Source organism: Procambarus clarkii, chromosome 22 (genome assembly GCF_040958095.1).
Source record: "Procambarus clarkii isolate CNS0578487 chromosome 22, FALCON_Pclarkii_2.0, whole genome shotgun sequence".
NCBI classification, from domain to species: Eukaryota; Metazoa; Arthropoda; class Malacostraca; order Decapoda; family Cambaridae; genus Procambarus; species Procambarus clarkii.
In genome coordinates, this window is record NC_091171.1 from 33215021 (window position 1) to 33238378 (window position 23358).

At 49.6% G+C, this 23358-nt stretch overlaps 1 protein-coding gene across 1 annotated transcript in view; it reads right to left on the minus strand.

The window, feature by feature from the left end:
* LOC123758737 (zwei Ig domain protein zig-8) overlaps positions 1-23358 on the minus strand; it is a 271983-nt gene that overhangs the window by 202717 nt on the left and 45908 nt on the right. The window contains exon 2 of the mRNA XM_045743368.2: positions 21454-22642. Coding sequence (XP_045599324.2) covers positions 21454-21517 — 64 coding nt within the window. The 5' untranslated portion in view covers positions 21518-22642. The remainder of the gene's footprint in view (positions 1-21453; positions 22643-23358) is intronic.

A 23358-nucleotide genomic window follows, 5' to 3' on the forward strand; every position in this document is an offset into this window, starting at 1 on the left:
CTCACTCCCTGATCTCCCTGTCCTCCCTCACTCCCTGTCCTCCCTCACTCCCTGATCTCCCTGTCCTCCCTTACTCCCTGTCCTCCCTCACTCCCTGATCTCCCTGTCCTCCCTCACTCCCTGTCCTCCCTCACTCCCTGTCCTCCCTCACTCCCTGTCCTCCCTCACTCCCTGATCTCCCTGTCCTCCCTCACTCCCTGTTCTCCCTCACTCCCTGATCTCCCTCACTCCCTGATCTCCCTGTCCTCCCTCACTCCCTGATCTCCCCACTCCCTGATCTCCCTGTCCTCCCTCACTCCCTGTCCTCCCTCACTCTCTGTCCTCCCTCACTCCCTGTCCTCCCTCACTCCCTGATCTCCCTCACTTCCTGATCTCCCTGTCCTCCCTCACTCCCTGATCTCCCTGTCCTCCCTCACTCCCTGATCTCCCTGACCTGCTCCCTCCCTGGCGGCCTACGTCACGCGGAAGATAAACAAAGAGAGTGCTGAGAGCGGCGGGGCCTCGGGGGAAATACAGAGTTTGATGCTTCCCTTGGTCAGGGGGGGGGGGGGCTGTCGTCTGATTGTTTGTCTGTGTGATTGGCTGTCTGTCTGTCTGTCTGTCTGTCTGTCTGTCTGTCTGTCTATCTGTCTGTCTGTCTGATCCCCCTGTCGTTCTGATTGTCTTCCTGTCTTGTTATCTCTGTCTTCCTGTATGTATTTCTGCTCTATATCTCTCTCTCTCTGTCAGTTCCTGTCTTTTTAATCTCTTATCTTTATATATTTTATTTATCAAGTTCATCTTATAACGTCTCAGATGCTCACTCACATTTCCTTCCCCCCAAATAAATGTCGACTTTTCACACCAGGCTTCATTTATTATATCTGGAAGCATTTATTGCAAGTTTTTCAGTGAAAAAAGTGACTCTACAGAGCAGCTGACATGAGTACAGTGCTGCTTGCCTGAATTTGTTGGACACTGTTAATGACGTCACTATAAACAGTGCAGTAGTGTAGTAATTTAATGCAGTTTGCAATGGCATTAGTGTTAATGGCTTTGTCTCCGTGTACTGACGTCAGCGTCAGTGATGTCACCATGTAATGACGTCACTGTGTGATGTCACCATGTAATGACGTCACTGTGTGATGTCACCATGTAATGACGTCACTGTGTGATGCCAGAAGTGTTAATATCGTCAGTGTAATTCTGTGCTGAGCTTGGAAATGTAAATAGATACAAAAATTTGATTAACAGTCGACAGACAGATTGACGTTTGCTGACATTTTTACATTTGACATGAAAAGCTGATGATGTTACATATGTGTATTGTAACATGAGCTCGTTGTCTCGTGTTGCCGCCCCGTAAAACATGCAAACGCTTTGCTTTATTAGAAACGTCAAAAATACAATAGTTTTGTCAAAATTAAAACGTCAAAAATACAATAGTTTTGTCTAACCTAAAACGTCAAAAATACAACAGTTTTGACTAACCTAAATTGCAAAAATACAACAGTTTTGTCTAACCAAAAACGTCAAAAATACAATAGTTATCTCTAACCTAAAACGTCAAAAATACAACAGTTTTGTCTAACCTAAAACGTCAAAAATACAACAGTTTTGACTAACCTAAATTGCAAAAATACAACACTTTTGTCTAACTTAAAACGTCAAAAATACAATAGTTTTGTCTAACCTAAAACGTCAAAAATACAACAGTTTTGTCTAACCTAAAACGTCAAAAATACAACAGTTTTGTCTAACCAAAAACGTCAAAAATACAACAGTTTTGTCTAACCTAAAACGTCAAAAATACAACAGTTTTGTCTAACCTAAAACGTCAAAAATACAACAGTTTTGTCTAACCAAAAACGTCAAAAATACAATAGTTTTGTCTAACCTAAAACGTCAAAAATACAACAGTTTTGTCTAACCTAAAACGTCAAAGATACAACAGTTTGCCTAACCAGAGTCTCAACGCGGCCAGAGTATGCACCAGGATTTGATGCAAAACTGTGCCCAAAATACATCAGAAGAGCTGCCGGGGATTGGGCAGTTATGGAACTCGGTTAATGAGCTCCAGGACTGACCAATCTTTCAGCCCATCCTCCGAACAAATACTCGAAGTCCATTCCATGCACCCGCCAAACCCCCACATGTTTATGAATGAAAAACGGTTTACACACGACTCACAACTGATGACGTTCGAACACTTCCGGAACAAGTGCTTCACTGACGACTTTTGTTCAAACCAAAACGCTGTAAATGCAGCCCGTCCTCCAAACAAAGATCCAAAAGTGATTCCATGCACCCGCCAAACCCCCCCCCCCCCCGCGGTGTTTATGAATGAAAAGCGATTTACACACGACTCACAACTGTTGAAGTTCGAACATATCCGGAACAAGTGCTTCACTGACGAATTTTGTTCGAACCACAACGCTGTAAATGCTTCACCCACGTACTACAAATACAAATCATCACCAGCAGAACCTAAACACCTAACCTAACCTAAGCCTATATATGCACAATATGCTAATATACCATACTATTAATTAATATTTGAGAAAATTCCCGTTTTGAATGAACAGCATGTAAACATTTATGAATGCGTCTGTGGGGTCGACCGCTGGATGGAATGGACTTGAGTCGAGGACGGGTTCCTTGGTCTGAGGACGGGTTGAATCCTTATAGGCAATCGCTGGTGAAGTGGTTATAGCAATGTACTCATCTAGTTGTGCTGCGGTGGTTGCGCTTCGGCTCTTTGGTCCCGACTTTTAACTGTCAGTCAAGTGGTGTACAGGTTACTAAGCCTACTGGGCTCTATCATATCCACATTTGAAAGTGTGTATGGAGTCAGCCTCCACCACATCACTGCCTAATGCATTCCATCTGTTAACTACTCTGACACTTACAAGTTATTTGTAACGTCTCTGTGGATCATTTGGGTATTAAGTTTTTCCTTGTGTCCCCTTGTTCATGTATCACCCGTACAAAATAGTTTGTCTTTATCTACTCTGTCAATTCCTCTCAGAATTTTATAGGTGTTGATCATGTCTCCCCCTAACTCTTGTCTTCCAGAGTCGTGAAGTTTAGTTCCAGTAATCTTTCCTTGTAGCTCATACCTCTCAGCTCGTGTAGCCTGGTGGCATACCTCTCACCTCGTGTAGCCTGGTGGCATACCTCTCACCTCGTGTAGCCTGGTGGCATACCTCTCACCTCGTGTAGCCTGGTGGCATACCTCTCACCTCGTGTAGCCTGGTGGCATACCTCTCGCCACGTGTAGCCTGGTGGCATACCTCTCACCTTGTGTAGCCTGGTGGCATACCTCTCACCTTGTGTAGCCTGGTGACATACCTCTCACCTCGTGTAGCCTGGTGGCATACCTCTCGCCTCGTGTCGCCTGGTGGCATACCTCTCACCTTGTGTAGCCTGGTGACATACCTCTCAGCTTGTGTAGCCTGGTGGCATACCTCTCGCCTCGTGTCGCCTGGTGGCATACCTCTCGCCTCGTGTAGCCTGGTGGCATACCTCTCACCTTGTGTAGCCTGGTGGCATACCTCTCACCTTGTGTAGCCTGGTGGCATACCTCTCAGCTCGTGTAGCCTGGTGGCATACCTCTCAGCTCGTGTAGCCTGGTGGCATACCTCTCAGCTCGTGTAGCCTGGTGGCATACCTCTCAGCTCGTGTAGCCTGGTGGCATACCTCTCAGCTCGTGTAGCCTGGTGGCATACCTCTCACCTCGTGTAGTCTGGTGGCATACCTCTCAGCTCGTGTAGCCTGGTGGCATACCTCTCACCTCGTGTAGTCTGGTGGCATACCTCTCAACTCGTGTAGCCTGGTGGCATACCTCTCAGCTCGTGTAGCCTGGTGGCATACCTCTCAGCTCGTGTAGCCTGGTGGCATACCTCTCAGCTCGTGTAGCCTGGTGGCATACCTCTCACCTCGTGTAGTCTGGTGGCATACCTCTCAGCTCGTGTAGCCTGGTGGCATACCTCTCACCTCGTGTAGTCTGGTGGCATACCTCTCACCTCGTGTAGCCTGGTGACATACCTCTCACCTCGTGTAGCCTGGTGGCATACCTCTCACCTCGTGTAGCCTGGTGGCATACCTCTCGCCTCGTGTAGCCTGGTGGCATACCTCTCAAATTTTTCTAATTTCGTTTTATGTTTGACTAGAGAGGTACTCCATGCTGGCGCTGCGTACTCAAGTATTTGTCTGACATATGTGGTATACAAGATTCAGAATGATTCCTTTCAGAAGTGTCCAGAGGCGGTTCATATGTTTACTAGCATAGCATATGTCACTGATGATATCCTTTAGATGTGGGCTTCGTGGGACAGGTCATCTTATCTTGAGGATATCTTGAGATGATTTCGGGGCTTAGTGTCCCCGCGGCCCGGTCCTCGACCAGGCCTCCACCCCCAGGAAGCCGTCCGTGACAGCTGACTAACTCCCAGGTACCTATTTACTGCTAAGTAACAGGGGCATCAGGGTGAAAGAAACTCTGCCCATTATTTCTCGCCGGCGCCCGGGATCGAACCCGGGACCACAGGATCACGCGTCCAGTGTTCTGTCCGCTCAGCCACCATGCAAGTCTGGCATAATGCCAACCCCCAGATCTTTCTTCCAGATTCCTGAGGGATTTTATCTCCCAACTGGTACCTTGTATGTGGTGCTCCCTACACCTATCTTCATTACTTTACACTTGCTTGAGTTAAACTCTAGTAGCCATTTATTTGTTGGACCATTCCCTCAGTCTGTCCAGGTCATCTTGTAGTCTCTTACTGTCCTCGGTCTTAATCCGTCTCATAATTTTAGCATCGTTTGCTAGCATTGAGAGGAATGAGTCTATTCTCCGGAAGATCATTTATATATATCTAACCCCATACTCCTATATAGATAGTACTTTTTGTAACTATGTGCACAATAGTACAAATATTGACATACTAAGCCATTAGATAGTAGAATTTTGTACTATTCACTTTAGAGTCCGAAAAAAGGAAGTTAAAAAAACGAACTTAAATATTTCTAGGCCTAATATAGCCACATATGTACTATATTAGGCCTCAGATGGCGTGTATAAGACCTGGGAAGGTTAGGTTAGTTAATTTGTCTTTGCAACATAAGTAGAAAATCGTTTTCCGGTTTTCCAAATTCAATAGTACCGATTCCTACTTTCTAATTGCGTTGTACGTCGGTATATGTGCTATGGTCCTCATCCTTCCTATAAATAATACCAAAAGAGGAGGATGGGCTGGTATATCAGAAACAGGATAGGTCAGAGTACAGAACCCTGTGGGACTCTGATGGTGACATCACGCCATTGTGAGGTCTCACCCATCACAGTAATTCTCTGCCACCTGTGGTTTAGGTTCACCCTTATCCACTTACCTGTTGCTCCAACTTATGCAACAGCTCCTTCTGGGGGAACTTTATCAAAAGCTTTCTGACAATCTAAGAAAATGCAGTCTACCCACCCTTCTCTTCCTCGCTTAATGCTTGTTGCTTGTTCATAGAATTTTATTAAACCTGTGAGGCACGATTTAAAATCCCTGACCCATGCTGGTGGTGTGTTACAAAGTCCCCTCTCTCCAGGTGGTTATCTTAAGATCTTGAGGTTATCTTGAGATGATTTTGGGGCTTTTTAGTGTCCCCGCGGCCCGGCCCTCGACCAGGCCTCCACCCCCAGGAAGCAGCCCGTGACAGCTGACTAACACCCTGGTACCTATTTTACTGCTAGGTAACAGGGGCATAGGGTGAAAGAAACGCTGCACATTGTTTCTCGCCGGCGCCTGGGATCGAACCCGGGACCACAGGATCACAAGTCCAGTGTGCTGTCCGCTCGGCCGACCGGCAGGTGTGCTACAAACTTTTTCTCATGGTCTTCATCACTTTGCATGGAATATAGGTTAGGAACACCGGATTAATCGAAGTTCAGTGTCTCCTGCCTGTCACCCTTTTTGTATATTGGGACTACATTTCTTCCAGCTTTCTGGTAGGTCTTCTCTTTCCAGTGACAGAGCGGCATGGAAAGTGCTTCTGCTCCCTATTCTAGATTACGTGGTGAGATTCCAGCAAGTCCAACAGTCTTAGTCACATCCAGTTCTAGCAGATACTTCATAATGTCATCTATGGCAATTTCAATGTCTTCCTAAACTGACTGGTTTATTACCATCTCTCTTAGTTCATGGACTGTCCCTGCGCTATTGTGAAGACCTCCTGGAACTATTGTTGAGTTCTTCACGCACCTCTTTGTTATTTTCTGTGTACCCTTTCTCAGTTTCATCACCTGTCCTTTCACTGTTGTTTTCCTCCTGATGTTGCTGTATAACAGTTTTGATTGGGTCTTAGCTATATCATTTTCATATTGTGTCTCTGCTTCTCTTCTCAACCTGAGAGACTCATTCTGGCCCTCTGGTGTCTGTCTCTCTCTGCTCTCTGGTGTTCTGTTATTTCTGTAAACGTCTCCATGCCCTTGAACGACTTGGAGGAACTACAAAACTACCCTTGTACTGTGTACAGCGCTGGGAGGGGGGGGGGGGGTGAGACGGGGGGGGGGGGGAGACGTGGGGGGGGGGTGCTAGAAAAATAAGTCTGCACCCTGGTCGGTTCACGGAGTTCTTAAGTGATTGATGACTCGGGAACCATAATTGATTACTTACGGTAGTTACGAGTCGTAAATTATTCATGGTTACAAGTATGATTAAGGTGTCTGGGAACCTTCAGTACTGTCAGTAGACCAGTAATGTTGACCAGACCACACACTAGAAGGTGAAGGGACGACGACGTTTCGGTCCGTCCTGGACCATTCTCAAGTACCACAATCGACTTGAGAATGGTCCAGGACAGACCGAAACGTCGTCGTCCCTTCACCTTCTACTGTGTGGTCTGGTCAACTTATTGTAGCCACGTTATTGTGACTCATCGCCTGCAGACCAGTAATGTGTTAACGGGGAGCCGACGTGTAGCGAACACCTCCCTCGGCCGTCAGAACAACAGCTGCAGCGGGACCAGCCGTAATGGCAGCTGGACCTGCCATAATGGCAGCTGGACCTGCCATAATGGCAGCTGGACCTGCCATAATAACAGCTACAGCAGCGTTAAGAGCAGCAGTAGGGAGACCGGCAACAGCAGTTTTCATAACAGTAAAAGCAGCTGGAACAAAAGCCATGAGCAACCCCAGGACAACAAGGGGGAGGGGGCTCTGGCCCCACTCACCAGGGGAGAGGGACAACGGTGGGGTCAATCAGCGGGGGGGGGGGAGGTCCAGTGTCACCCTCCAGACATGTTACGGGGTTTATTCCTAGTGTGACGCCTTAAGTTGTAGCTCCATAGTGACATCCCAAGACATCAGTAGTCTCTAGTGACTACTACAGGTACTACTCCCTAGTGTGACGCCTCCAGGTATCTCTTCACTAGTGTGACGCCTCCAGGTATCTCTTCACTAGTGTGACGCCTCCAGGTATCTCTTCACTAGTGTGACGCCTCCAGGTATCTCTTCACTAGTGTGACGCCTCCAGGTATCTCTTCACTAGTGTGACGCCTCCAGGTATCTCTTCACTAGTGTGACGCCTCCAGGTATCTCTTCACTAGTGTGACGCCTCCAGGTATCTCTTCACTAGCGTGGACGCCTCCAGGTATCTCTTCACTAGTGTGACGCCTCCAGGTATCTCTTCACTAGTGTGACGCCTCCAGGTATCTCCTCACTAGTGTGACGCCTCCAGGTATCTCCTCACTAGTGTGACGCCTCCAGGTATCTCCTCACTAGTGTGACGCCTCCAGGTATCTCTTCACTAGTGTGACGCCTCCAGGTATCTCTTCACTAGTGTGACGCCTCCAGGTATCTCTTCACTAGTGTGACGCCTCCAGGTATTTCTTCACTAGTGTGACGCCTCCAGGTATCTCTTCACTAGTGTGACGCCTCCAGGTATCTCTTCACTAGTGTGACGCCTCCAGGTATCTCTTCACTAGTGTGACGCCTCCAGGTATCTCTTCACTAGTGTGACGCCTCCAGGTATTACTCCTATCACTAGTAGTGACGCCCTCCCAGGTATCATCTTCACATAGTGGTGACGCCTCACAGGTACATCTCTTACACTAGTGTGACGCCTCCAGGATATCTCTTCACATAGTGTGACGCCATACCAGGAGTTCTCTTCCACTAGTGTGACATACACTCCAGGTTATCTCTTCACTAGTGTGATGCTATCCAGGTATCTCTTCACTAGTGGTGGACGCCAGATCCAGAGTATCATCCTCACTAGTGTGACGCCCTCACCAGGTATCTCTTCATTAGCTGTGGACGCCTCCAGGATATCTCTTCACTGATGTGGACAGCCATCCCAGGTATCTCCCTCCACTAGTGTGGACCGCCTCTCCAGATGATATCTCATTCACTAGTAGTGACGCCCTCCCAGGTATCTCTTCCACCTAGTGAGACGCCTCCAGGTTATCTACTATTCACTAGTGGGATACCATGCCTCCAGGTATCTCTTCACTAGTGTGACGCCTCCAGGTATCTCCTCACTAGTGTGACGCCTCCAGGTATCTCTTCACTAGTGTGACGCCTCCAGGTATCTCTTCACTAGTGTGACGCCTCCAGGTATCTCTTCACTAGTGTGACGCCTCCAAGTATCTCTTCACTAGTGTGACGCCTCCAGGTATCTCCTCACTAGTGTGACGCCTCCAGGTATCTCTTCACTAGTGTGACGCCTCCAGGTATCTCTCACTAGTGTTACGCCTTCAGGTATCTCTTCACTAGTGTGACGCCTCCAGGTATCCTCCTCACTAGTGTGACGCTCCAGGTATCTCTTCACTAGTGTGACGCCTCCAGGTATCTCCTCACTAGTGTGACGCCTCCAGGTATCTCTTCACTAGTGTGACGCCTCCAGGTATCTCCTTCACTAGTGTGACGCCTCCAGGTATCTCCTCACTAGTGTGACGCCTCAGGTATCTCCTCACTAGTGTGACGCCTCCAGGTATCTCTTCACTAGTGTGACGCCTCCAGGTATCTCTTCACTAGTGTGACGCCTCCAGGTATCTCCTCACTAGTGTGACGCCTCCAGGTATCTCTTCACTAGTGTGACGCCTCCAGGTATCTCTTCACTAGTGTGACGCCTCCAGGTATCTCCTCACTAGTGTGACGCCTCCAGGTATCTCTTCACTAGTGTGACGCCTCCAGGTATCTCTTCACTAGTGTGACGCCTCCAGGTATCTCTTCACTAGTGTGACGCCTCCAGGTATCTCCTCACTAGTGTGACGCCTCCAGGTATCTCTTCACTAGTGTGACGCCTCCAGGTATCTCTTCACTAGTGTGACGCCTCCAGTATCTCTTCACTAGTGTGACGCCTCCAGGTATCTCCTCACTAGTGTGACGCCTCCAGGTATCTCTTCACTAGTGTGACGCCTCCAGGTATCTCTTCACTAGTGTTACGCCTTCAGGTATCTCTTCACTAGTGTGACGCCTCCAGGTATCTCCTCACTAGTGTGACGCTCCAGGTATCTCTTCACTAGTGTGACGCCTCCAGGTATCTCCTCACTAGTGTGACGCCTCCAGGTATCTCTTCACTAGTGTGACGCCTCCAGGTATCTCCTCACTAGTGTGACGCCTCCAGGTATCTCCTCACTAGTGTGACGCCTCCAGGTATCTCCTCACTAGTGTGACGCCTCCAGGTATCTCTTCATTAGTGTGACGCCTCCAGGTATCTCTTCACTAGTGTGACGCCTCCAGGTATCTCCTCACTAGTGTGACGCCTCCAGGTATCTCTTCACTAGTGTGACGCCTCCAGGTATCTCTTCACTAGTGTGACGCCTCCAGGTATCTCCTCACTAGTGTGACGCCTCCAGGTATCTCTTCACTAGTGTGACGCCTCCAGGTATCTCTTCACTAGTGTGACGCCTCCAGGTATCTCCTCACAAGTGTGACACCTCCAGGTATCTCTTCACTAGTGTGACGCCTCCAGGTATCTCTTCACTAGTGTGACGCCTCCAGGTATCTCCTCACAAGTGTGACACCTCCAGGTATCTCTTCACTAGTGTGACGCCTCCAGGTATCTCTCACTAGTGTGACGCCTCCAGGTATCTCCTCACTAGTGTGACGCCTCCAGGTATCTCTTCACTAGTGTGACGCCTCCAGGTATCTCTTCACTAGTGTGACGCCTCCAGGTATCTCCTCACTAGTGTGACGCCTCCAGGTATCTCTTCACTAGTGTGACGCCTCCAGGTATCTCTTCACTAGTGTGACGCCTCCAGGTATCTCTTCACTAGTGTGACGCCTCCAGGTATCTCTTCACTAGTGTGACGCCTCCAGGTATCTCTTCACTAGTGTGACGCCTCCAGGTATCTCTTCACTAGTGTGACGCCTCCAGGTATCTCTTCACTAGTGTGACGCCTCCAGGTATCTCTTCACTAGCGTGACGCCTCCAGGTATCTCTTCACTAGTGTGACGCCTCCAGGTATCTCTTCACTAGTGTGACGCCTCCAGGTATCTCCTCACTAGTGTGACGCCTCCAGGTATCTCCTCACTAGTGTGACGCCTCCAGGTATCTCCTCACTAGTGTGACGCCTCCAGGTATCTCTTCACTAGTGTGACGCCTCCAGGTATCTCTTCACTAGTGTGACGCCTCCAGGTATCTCTTCACTAGTGTGACGCCTCCAGGTATTTCTTCACTAGTGTGACGCCTCCAGGTATCTCTTCACTAGTGTGACGCCTCCAGGTATCTCTTCACTAGTGTGACGCCTCCAGGTATCTCTTCACTAGTGTGACGCCTCCAGGTATCTCTTCACTAGTGTGACGCCTCCAGGTATCTCTTCACTAGTGTGACGCCTCCAGGTATCTCTTCACTAGTGTGACGCCTCCAGGTATCTCTTCACTAGTGTGACGCCTCCAGGTATCTCTTCACTAGTGTGACGCCTCCAGGTATCTCTTCACTAGTGTGACGCCTCCAGGTATCTCTTCACTAGTGTGATGCCTCCAGGTATCTCTTCACTAGTGTGACGCCTCCAGGTATCTCCTCACTAGTGTGACGCCTCCAGGTATCTCTTCATTAGTGTGACGCCTCCAGGTATCTCTTCACTAGTGTGACGCCTCCAGGTATCTCCTCACTAGTGTGACGCCTCCAGGTATCTCTTCACTAGTGTGACGCCTCCAGGTATCTCTTCACTAGTGTGACGCCTCCAGGTATCTCTTCACTAGTGTGACGCCTCCAGGTATCTCTTCACTAGTGTGACGCCTCCAGGTATCTCCTCACTAGTGTGGACGCCTCCAGGTATCTCTTCACTAGTGTGACGCCTCCAGGTATCTCTTCACTAGTGTGACGCCTCCAGGTATCTCTTCACTAGTGTGACGCCTCCAAGTATCTCTTCACTAGTGTGACGCCTCCAGGTATCTCCTCACTAGTGTGACGCCTCCAGGTATCTCTTCACTAGTGTGACGCCTCCAGGTATCTCTTCACTAGTGTTACGCCTTCAGGTATCTCTTCACTAGTGTGACGCCTCCAGGTATCTCCTCACTAGTGTGACGCTCCAGGTATCTCTTCACTAGTGTGACGCCTCCAGGTATCTCCTCACTAGTGTGACGCCTCCAGGTATCTCTTCACTAGTGTGACGCCTCCAGGTATCTCTTCACTAGTGTGACGCCTCCAGGTATCTCCTCACTAGTGTGACGCCTCCAGGTATCTCCTCACTAGTGTGACGCCTCCAGGTATCTCTTCACTAGTGTGACGCCTCCAGGTATCTCTTCACTAGTGTGACGCCTCCAGGTATCTCCTCACTAGTGTGACGCCTCCAGGTATCTCTTCACTAGTGTGACGCCTCCAGGTATCTCTTCACTAGTGTGACGCCTCCAGGTATCTCCTCACTAGTGTGACGCCTCCAGGTATCTCTTCACTAGTGTGACGCCTCCAGGTATCTCTTCACTAGTGTGACGCCTCCAGGTATCTCTTCACTAGTGTGACGCCTCCAGGTATCTCCTCACTAGTGTGACGCCTCCAGGTATCTCTTCACTAGTGTGACGCCTCCAGGTATCTCTTCACTAGTGTGACGCCTCCAAGTATCTCTTCACTAGTGTGACGCCTCCAGGTATCTCCTCACTAGTGTGACGCCTCCAGGTATCTCTTCACTAGTGTGACGCCTCCAGGTATCTCTTCACTAGTGTTACGCCTTCAGGTATCTCTTCACTAGTGTGACGCCTCCAGGTATCTCCTCACTAGTGTGACGCTCCAGGTATCTCTTCACTAGTGTGACGCCTCCAGGTATCTCCTCACTAGTGTGACGCCTCCAGGTATCTCTTCACTAGTGTGACGCCTCCAGGTATCTCCTCACTAGTGTGACGCCTCCAGGTATCTCCTCACTAGTGTGACGCCTCCAGGTATCTCCTCACTAGTGTGACGCCTCCAGGTATCTCTTCATTAGTGTGACGCCTCCAGGTATCTCTTCACTAGTGTGACGCCTCCAGGTATCTCCTCACTAGTGTGACGCCTCCAGGTATCTCTTCACTAGTGTGACGCCTCCAGGTATCTCTTCACTAGTGTGACGCCTCCAGGTATCTCCTCACTAGTGTGACGCCTCCAGGTATCTCTTCACTAGTGTGACGCCTCCAGGTATCTCTTCACTAGTGTGACGCCTCCAGGTATCTCCTCACAAGTGTGACACCTCCAGGTATCTCTTCACTAGTGTGACGCCTCCAGGTATCTCTTCACTAGTGTGACGCCTCCAGGTATCTCCTCACTAGTGTGACGCCTCCAGGTATCTCTTCACTAGTGTGACGCCTCCAGGTATCTCTTCACTAGTGTGACGCCTCCAGGTATCTCCTCACTAGTGTGACGCCTCCAGGTATCTCTTCACTAGTGTGACGCCTCCAGGTATCTCTTCACTAGTGTGACGCCTCCAGGTATCTCCTCACTATTGTGACGCCTCCAGGTATCTCCTCACTAGTGTGACGCCTCCAGGTATCTCTTCACTAGTGTGACGCCTCCAGGTATCTCTTCACTAGTGTGACGCCTCCAGGTATCTCCTCACTAGTGTGACGCCTCCAGGTATCTCCTCACTAGTGTGACGCCTCCAGGTATCTCTTCACTAGTGTGACGCCTCCAGGTATCTCTTCACTAGTGTGACGCCTCCAGGTATCTCCTCACTAGTGTGACGCCTCCAGGTATCTCTTCACTAGTGTGACGCCTCCAGGTATCTCTTCACTAGTGTGACGCCTCCAGGTATCTCCTCACTAGTGTGACGCCTCCAGGTATCTCCTCACTAGTGTGACGCCTCCAGGTATCTCTTCACTAGTGTGACGCCTCCAGGTATCCTCTTCACTAGTGTGACGCCTCCAGGTATCTCTTCACTAGTGTGACGCCTCCAGGTATCTCTTCACTAGTGTGACGCCTCCAGGTATCTCTTCACTAGTGTGACGCCTCCAGGTATCTCTTCACTAGTGTGACGCCTCCAGGTATCTCTTCACTAGTGTGACGCCTCCAGGTATCTCCTCACTAGTGTGACGCCTCCAGGTATCTCCTCACTAGTGTGACGCCTCCAGGTATCTCTTCACTAGTGTGACGCCTCCAGGTATCTCTTCACTAGTGTGACGCCTCCAGGTATCTCCTCACTAGTGTGACGCCTCCAGGTATCTCTTCACTAGTGTGACGCCTCCAGGTATCTCTTCACTAGTGTGACGCCTCCAGGTATCTCCTCACTAGTGTGACGCCTCCAGGTATCTCCTCACTAGTGTGACGCCTCCAGGTATCTCTTCACTAGTGTGACGCCTCCAGGTATCTCTTCACTAGTGTGACGCCTCCAGGTATCTCTTCACTAGTGTGACGCCTCCAGGTATCTCTTCACTAGTGTGACGCCTCCAGGTATCTCTTCACTAGTGTGACGCCTCCAGGTATCTCTTCACTAGTGTGACGCCTCCAGGTATCTCTTCACTAGTGTGACGCCTCCAGGTATCTCCTCACTAGTGTGACGCCTCCAGGTATCTCCTCACTAGTGTGACGCCTCCAGGTATCTCCTCACTAGTGTGACGCCTCCAGGTATCTCTTCACTAGTGTGACGCCTCCAGGTATCTCTTCACTAGTGTGACGCCTCCAGGTATCTCCTCACTAGTGTGACGCCTCCAGGTATCTCTTCACTAGTGTGAGTCGTCAAAGCGTTACCAGGAGTGTTGAAAGTGCCACTGAGTGAGCCAGAGGTGACTTTGTCACCTCTGTGAAGCTGGTCAGGCAGACAGTCTTCACCTCCTCCAGAAACCAGTAAGGAAACAAACACTCGAGGCACAAGCCGGACCAAACACGGGGACCAAGTCAACACAACCACCAGTCTCCTAGTGCTCAGGCTAGGCTCGTCCAAGCTGCGGCCGACCTCAAACCATCCTTAAGCTAGGTTCGTCCAAGCTGCGGCCGACCCCAAAGACCAATCATTAATTTAAACTAACCATGTATTCAAAATCGGTAAACTATTTATTATATATTATAATTTTGTGTATAGCTAGGCCGTGCCTAGTATGTTAGGTGTTTAGGTTCTGTTGGCAATTACTTGAAGTACGTGGGTGACGCATTTGCTAACCCGTCCTCGACTTAAGTCCATTACATCCAGCGGTCGACCCCACAGACGGATTCATAAATTTTAACATGCCGTTCATTCAAAACGAGAATTTTCTCAAGTATAAATTAATATAATATTATAATATATGCACAATATATGCATATTGTGCATATATAGGTATAGGTTAGGTTAGGTGTTTAGGTTCTGTTGGCGATTATTTGTATTTGTAGTACGTGGGTGAAGCATTTATAGCGTTGTGATTCGACCAAAATTCGTCAGTGAAGCACTTGTTCCGGATATGTTCGAACGTCAGCAGTTGTGAGTCGTGTGTAAACCGGTTTTCATTCATAAACACCTGGGGGTTTGGCGGGTGCATGGAATCACTTTTGGATCTTTGTTTGGAGGGCGGGCTGCATTTGCACAGGTGCAGTTCGAACAGAGAATGTGAGTGAAGCACTGTTCATGACAACTTCGAACGTCATCACTTAGGGTCGTAAGTGTTCGAGACTTATAAACAGAGGGTTGGCTACTGGCTTAACGGATATTTATGAGGACGGGCTCCAGCACCGGGCGAGGCCTCGACCAGCACCGGGCGAGCCCTCGACCAGCACCGGGCGAGGCCTCTACCAGCACCGGGCGAGGCCTCGACCAGCACCGGGCGAGCCCTCTACCAGCACCGGGCGAGGCCTCTACCAGCACCGGGCGAGCCCTCGACCAGCACCGGGCGAGGCCTCGACCAGCACCGGGCGAGCCCTTGTGTATATACAACTCTTCAACCGAAACGTTTCATTGCTCATATATCATCGCCATGTACATAATAAAATATTAATAATTTCAGTATTAAATGCAATAAAATGCTGGCAAAATATAATGGCTGATCCCAACACATAATTCTCTTTACCGGGCAATTAATGTGAGCTTTCAGACCAGGCACAAACATAACTGTTCATTATAGTGCTATGTATTATTCAGTGTTTGGCCCGTCTGTTTGATGTCGCAGGTGTGTATATCCAGACACACACACAGCCTCTAAGCTCGTCCAAAATCTTCACATTGAAATCGCAATAACGTGGATATATCTATGAGTAAAATCTTTGACTCGTGTTCGATCCCACCGCCCTGCTCCAAGTATTTTGTCACAACTCTATTAGTACCATTTTCGTCGGTACAGTGTTGTAAGAATAGAATACGTAAAACCGCTGTAATGATTACACCGGCTGGCAACACTGCTGTATCATGCTGGGACACATACAGTACCACAAGACACTGGTATCTCGTACAACGTGGACTCTGATACCCAATGTGGCCTTCTAAAATCAATTAACGTCCGGCAGTATTTCTGGCTGGGATGCTCTTAAACTCATCCTGGTTGATATTTTTTTTTATTTTTTTTTTATTTTTATAAAAGAATTATACAAGGTATAGCAGAACACACAATACATAAACAGAAAGACAAAAACAGGAACAGAATATCATAGAACATCACCAGAACCCAGAAACGCCAGGTACTGAGGCAAACTATAAAACAAACATGAAAAATGGACATACAATAATTACATGGACATGGAAAGACACAACAAGAACGTATACAGAATAAACCAACACACACGACGCACACACACACGCACACACACGCACACACACGCACACACACACGCACACACACGCACACACACAACCACAAAAACAACACAAGGCAAAAAGCACATGGTACACGAAACACATAACATAAACATAAAAATGACTCCTAAGGCGCAGGCACAGTAACATACAGACCCCAAGAAACAAACAGGGGCTAACAGCAATATACAGAGACACAGGTACAACAAACACACACACCAGAAAGAACAAAATAGGGGAAACAAAACAGTGGAAAAACCCACACAGGGCAAAAGCCATGGCCCACGCAGGAGCCAGGAAAGAAACATACCCACACACACACACACACACCAAACCAAACACACCACCACAAGAGCAACCACAGCAACCACACAATGCACACTCAAACACTGCAACACGGACACATCATGAACATTATGCTCTTGAATGAGAGCCACATCCACACGTTGCTCCCGCAGAGCATCCAACAGGCCCAACTGGACCCCAAGAGCATTCTAACCCCGAACATTCAAAGACGCACATACAACAGAGGGCGCCATCGGGACAACCTCAGGACACCCCCAACCCGTCGCGACCCAAAGGCCGCACATCAGCCAGGACCCGAGGGCGCGCACAGCGATCGACACCAGGCACCGCACCGTGCCCCACGGAGGAGCCCTCCGCCGGAGCCTTAGGGCCCCCGCCAATCTGAACATGGGCTGAAGCTCCCCGACGCCCATCCTTAGATAACACGACCACCAGGGGCAACCGCCCACGAAGGGGAGCCACCGGCAGGGGGCACAACTTCCAACACGGAAGACACCACAGAAGACACCACGGCGACGTCAACGCCCTCATCCTCCATTGCATCACGGTCCTCCGCCCACAACCGTCGAGGCGACGCAGCCCGAGCTGAACGACGGCGCTTAACATGAGGCTGCTGTTCGTCGGAACTATGACCCCCAGCAAGGGGCGCCCCAGAAGAACCCGTCGCGGGCGGCCCCATAGCCGAGGCAGTACGCCCACGCACAACAGAAGCCTCCACAGCACGGGGCACAAGTCCACCACCACGCCCGGAGACTGAAGACGGTATCCTGGTTGAGATGGTAGTGTGGGTGTGTGCGCGCGCCTGAGCAATCCAGTGACACGAGTTCAATCCCATTGTACGGCCTCATTATTTTCCTCACATAAAAGTCGCCTGAAGAATGCATTAAACTACAGGTAGCGAGGCTCACAAAAGCTGCGGCATAAACAGCCTAGTTTACTGCTGCAAGCATCGTTGGCCTCAGTGGACCCGTGTTCACCGCTCATCCCCAGGAAACACACAACGTAACCACAACGTTCTTAAGATAATTACGTTGTTACAGCGTTGTACCAACGTAACAATGGTTAAAATAACGTTGTTGATAGGTTGTGTTTGGGGCTGGATGCTCCTCCACGGGCCGCGTTCGATGGCCTTTGTCGTATTCCATCATGCATCGTCACAGTGGAGGGAGGAGAATGTACAGTACAAAATGTGCACCATTACCGCTCTTGTGGTGCTGGAGAGTAACACATATGACATATTCCCGCCCGCGCCGGACCTGTATCATATTTTTATTTGTTGCTGTTTGGAATGTTTTAATTGGTCGTTTACCTTTTGAACCACAAAATAAATTGGATTGGTTTTATATCCTCGACGGCTATACCTTCTCTAATGGCCTCTATGGGTACAGGATGCCCTGAGGGCCACCTTCTCTAGTGGTCTGTACGGGGACAGGATACCCTAGGGCCTCCTACTCTTGGGGGGCCTCTATGGGTACAGGATGCCCTGAGGCCCACCTTCTCTAGTGGCCTCTACGGAAACAAGGACAGGCTACTCTGTTGTTTTTCCTGACCACACCTGTATTTGTCGCCTGTCTCCTGAGACTAGCATCTTTATGGCAGAACTTTATGCTATTTTGTATCCCTTCAACTGCTTTCTCGCTGTCAATCATCGTTGTCGTTGTAGTTGACTCTCGTAGTGCCCTCACGGCTCTCAACTATCCTCATCCGGTGGTAGTCGAAATTCAACACTGGTTATTTCTTATCTCTAGCAGGTTTAAGACAGTCGAGTTTGGTGGGTTCCCAGTATATTGTGTTTCTTTAAATAATCATACTGACGCTGCCAACACCGAGGCTATCCGCACTTGTCCCATCTCCAGTAAAGGTGTTTCTTATTCCGACTTTTTCCCAGTTATTTATTTCTCAATTCCCTGCCCGTTGGCAGAGTTGTTGGTCTTCTGTTATTCGTAACAAACTGCGTGCTCTTAAGAGTAGTGTGTCCCCATGGCCTTCCTCCTACCACCGTAACCGGCGGTGGGAAACAGCTCAGGCAAGGTTACGTATTGGCCATACACGCTTAACTCACGGTTACTTAATGGAGCGCCGCCCTGTACCTTATTGTCCAAACTGCATTGTTCCTCTTACGGTGGTGCATATCCTTGTTGAATGTCGGACTTACAGGACGAGTGTGTGTCGTGCTTCCCGACCGTCCCTCGCGGTCACTTGTCCCTCGATAAAATTCTTGGTGAATCAGGTACCTTTGATATCATTCGCCTTGGCATCGATAGGTTAGGTAGGTTGTTAGGGTTCGTACATTTCTGGTTAGGTAAAACATTTGCATTTTTACAAGAGTGGTAAATGGAGAAGATGGTGCAATGTGTAGTGTTCTCGCAGCCCACCGAGCAACACCCAACTGAGCACGAGAGCACTCACTGGTAACTACCAGCACCAGGCAGATAGATATCTAACGATCTTCTTGAATTTTACGTCCATTTGAGATGGATGCCAAGATCCAACCCGTTCTCGCAAATTTAATAAGTCAATATTGACTTATTAAATATGTGCATAGGTGACATACTTAACATAAGTATTCATTACCTAACCTACTTAGTATGTTAAGATAAGCATCTTATTGCTTCGTAATTACAATTATTACCTAACCTATGCCTATAATAGGTTAAGTAACAATTGTAATTACGAAGCTATAAGATGCTTATTTTAACATACTAAGTAGGTTAGGTAAGGTCGGTGTTTTCTATGAAGCTTTTCAAGGGAAACTATTATGTTTAGTATGTCACCTATGCACGCAACTAATAAGTCAATATTGACTTATTAAATTTGCGAGAACGGGTTGCAAGATCTAACAAGGCTAGTGACCCACGGACAGTTCAGCCTATCCTCAAGCTGTGTTCGTCCAAGCAGTTGCCAACCCTGACTCCTCCTCAGACTATCCTCGTCCAAGTTGCGGTCTACTCTACAGACGCATTCATAAATTTTAACGAACTGTGTATACACAATGATTACTTTTTACATATAGATTAATATCTTAATAAAAGAAAATGTTTGTCCGAGGCTGGAGACCAGACGCTCGGGGCTAGCCTCACGCAACACTCCATGATAACATGGGCATTATTTAGTGTTCCAGTTATGTGTTTGCTGTGAACTTATAGTAATCAAGTGAACAATTTCTCTGGTGACAACAGACACGGTAGTTAAGGTTGTGGTGGAATACCAGCAAGACCAGCGTGGGCTGGCTGGCAGGCCCAGACACTCTGCCTTTTAAGACAACTTTCTCGCGTTTATATTCTACAGGTCACGTCTTGACAACTGCTGTCACTGGTTGAAGGTTTGGTGGGCGTGGTCGTGGGTATGATATGAGGGTGGTGGGCGTGGTGGCCATGGTAGGGGCGTGGTGGCCATGGTAGGGGCGTGGTGGCCATGGTAGGGGCGTGGTGGCCATGGTAGCGGGCGTGGTGGCCATGGTAGGGGCGTGGTGGCCATGTTAGCGGGCGTGGTGGCCATGGTAGGGGCGTGGTGGCCATGGTAGCGGGCGTGGTGGCCATGGTAGGGGCGTGGTGGCCATGGTAGGGGCGTGGTGGCCATGGTAGCGGGCGTGGTGGCCATGGTAGGGGCGTGGTGGCCATGTTAGCGGGCGTGGTGGCCATGGTAGGGGCGTGGTGGCCATGGTAGCGGGCGTGGTGGCCATGGTAGGGGCGTGGTGGCCATGGTAGGGGCGTGGTGGCCATGGTAGGGGCGTGGTGGCCATGGTAGGGGCGTGGTGGCCATGGTAGGGGCGTGGTGGCCATGGTAGCGGGCGTGGTGGCCATGGTAGGGGCGTGGTGGCCATGTTAGCGGGCGTGGTGGCCATGGTAGGGGCGTGGTGGCCATGGTAGCGGGCGTGGTGGCCATGGTAGGGGCGTGGTGGCCATGTTAGCGGGCGTGGTGGCCATGGTAGGGGCGTGGTGGCCATGGTAGGGGCGTGGTGGCCATGGTAGGGGCGTGGTGGCCATGGTAGCGGGCGTGGTGGCCATGGTAGCGGGCGTGGTGGCCATGGTAGCGGGCGTGGTGGCCATGGTAGGGGCGTGGTGGCCATGGTAGCGGGCGTGGTGGCCATGGTAGGGGCGTGGTGGCCATGTTAGCGGGCGTGGTGGCCATGGTAGGGGCGTGGTGGCCATGGTAGCGGGCGTGGTGGCCATGGTAGGGGCGTGGTGGCCATGTTAGCGGGCGTGGTGGCCATGGTAGGGGCGTGGTGGCCATGGTAGGGGCGTGGTGGCCATGGTAGGGGCGTGGTGGCCATGGTAGCGGGCGTGGTGGCCATGGTAGCGGGCGTGGTGGCCATGGTAGGGGCGTGGTGGCATGGTAGCGGGCGTGGTGGCCATGGTAGGGGCGTGGTGGCCATGGTAGGGGCGTGGTGGCCATGGTAGGGGCGTGGTGGCCATGGTAGGGGCGTGGTGGCCATGGTAGGGGCGTGGTGGCATGGTAGGGGCGTGGTGGCCATGGTAGGGGCGTGGTGGCATGGTAGCGGGCGTGGTGGCCATGGTAGGGGCGTGGTGGCCATGGTAGGGGCGTGGTGGCCATGGTTGTGGGCGTGGTGGCCATGGTAGGGGCGTGGTGGCCATGGTAGGGGCGTGGTGGCCATGGTAGGGGTGTGGTGGCCATGGTAGGGGCGTGGTGGCCATGGTAGGGGCGTGGTGGCCATGGTAGGGGCGTGGTGGCCATGGTAGGGGCGTGGTGGCCATGGTAGGGGCGTGGTGGCCATGGTAGGGGCGTGGTGGCCATGGTTGTGGGCGTGGTGATCGTCGTATTGGTATAGTGGCCATAAAAAGATACAAAAATGTATAAACAAATTTCGATGAACATAAGAGTCAGGGCCAAGATGACTAACCTGTGAGCGTACACACATCAAACCTCGTTACAATCCACTACTTTTGTTAGAGTTTCCAAAATAGCCAAAAGCGACGTACTGCAGAAAGCAATCATTGCTCACCTGAAAACAGGAGTTTATATAGTTTTGAAGAAGAACAAATTAAATCATCCGCTTACCTTGTGAGCATATGAGGAGGAGGACGACTCGAAGGGTCTCTGAGAGACGAGCTACGAGCTCCATGACTCAAGGTGGACCAGACCTCGGCACTCGAGGAGCAGGAGCAGTCCTTCAAGATGGACCAGACCTCGGCACTCGAGGAGCAGGAGCAGTCCTTCAAGATGGACCAGACCTCAGCACTCGAGGAGCAGGAGCAGTCCTTCAAGATGGACCTGATCTCGGCACTCGAGGAGCAGGAGCAGTCCTTCAAGATGGACCAGACCTCGGCACTCGAGGAGCAGGAGCAGTCCTTCAAGATGGACCAGACCTCAGCACTCGAGGAGCAGGAGCATTCCTTCAAGATGGACCAGACCTCGGCACTCGAGGAGCAGCAATAGTCCTCTCAAGTCAGTGGATAAGCACTGGCTCTTTACCTAGTGTAAAAACAGAGGTTCACGGGAGAGAAGAGAAGTATGGCGACTAACGCAGTTGTCTCCAAAGAGATTAAGTCGTTCCTCGTGTTCCTTCAGAGGGAAGATGAAGGCACCATTTGTCAAGATTTCTCTATACTATAAATTCTTCACTATTCTTCGCTGTGATATAAATTATTGAATGTTCTTCGCAATTATGTAAATTCTTTACTGTTCTTTGCTATATAAATACTTAACTGTGATATAACTTCTTCACTGTTAGTTGCTATGATATATGATCTTCACTGTTCTTCTCTACAATATAAATTCTTAAATTGTTCACTAGAACGTGACGTTTCTGAGCTGCATCAGCTGTTAGTCGCACACTTTAACAGTTAACACACGTGTTGACAGCTGCTGCTTTTACAGGTGTTAATAACGCCACTGTGAATACAGGTGTTGATGACGTCATCACTCACCTTCTCTTTTTTTAATCTCATTTTCTTGTTTTCTCTGTTTGTAGTTTTTGTTTGTCAGTTTGCTGTTTGTTCGTTTGCCCGGATGTTTCTCGTGCATATTTTAATGTGACTCTGTCATTTATCCACATATGTCGCTCCGTCCTGACATGTGTTCTATTGTTGGGAGTGTGAGATATCAAATCTCTAAAAATTCATAGCAAGATAACAATTCATAGCAAGATAACAAGTTTATAGTGTTCAGTCTTCTTACTACGGCCAATCTTCTCCTCGGAGATATGTCTGTCTCCTAAGCACTCGGGCGTCTTAGACACACCTTCATCCTGAAAATGAAAAGAAAGTGATTATAAGATGTAATCCATAATATCATTGGCTTGGAGAAGAGGAGAGTTGAACTGTGGCCTCAAAAGTAGGAGACTGTTGTCCTACCAACCAGGCCATGAGTGCCCACAATAAGGAAGGCTCTCTGAGGTACCTAACTGGTACCCAACTGAGACTTTAAGCCTTCCCCTGGAGCACCACTTAGGTGCCTGGAGACATCCCCAGTATCCTTGTCAGATAAGATACAAGCCACAATAGCGTGGGTGTTACATTTTAATTCACTTAGATCACTGGAAATTTAAACTCTGGCCTCGAAAGAAAGGGATTATATACTAAATGTGAAATATTATATATGCTTGTAAACACTATAATTCCCATTGTCGGGGACAGAATGCCTGTATATAGGTCTATCGAAGTCTCATTTGGCTACCTACTGATCTGCAGGAAGCAACCCACAACAGTTGCCTTACTCCCGGGTACCGAAACGGTCAGGGTAAAGCTTGGATCCTAAATTTGTATTCTGTTGACATGGAACAAACTTTAAATGATAAAATACTGAAAGCCATACGGTGGGATCGAACCCGGGTCCCTGGACTCCCAGGCGCACATGTGTGCTCAACATGGTACTCGTGCCCGGGGCGTCTAGGGCGGCAGGTTCGATCCCATCGTATGGCCTCGATATTTCCTCCCGGGTACATCACGTTCTTGGGAGTTCATT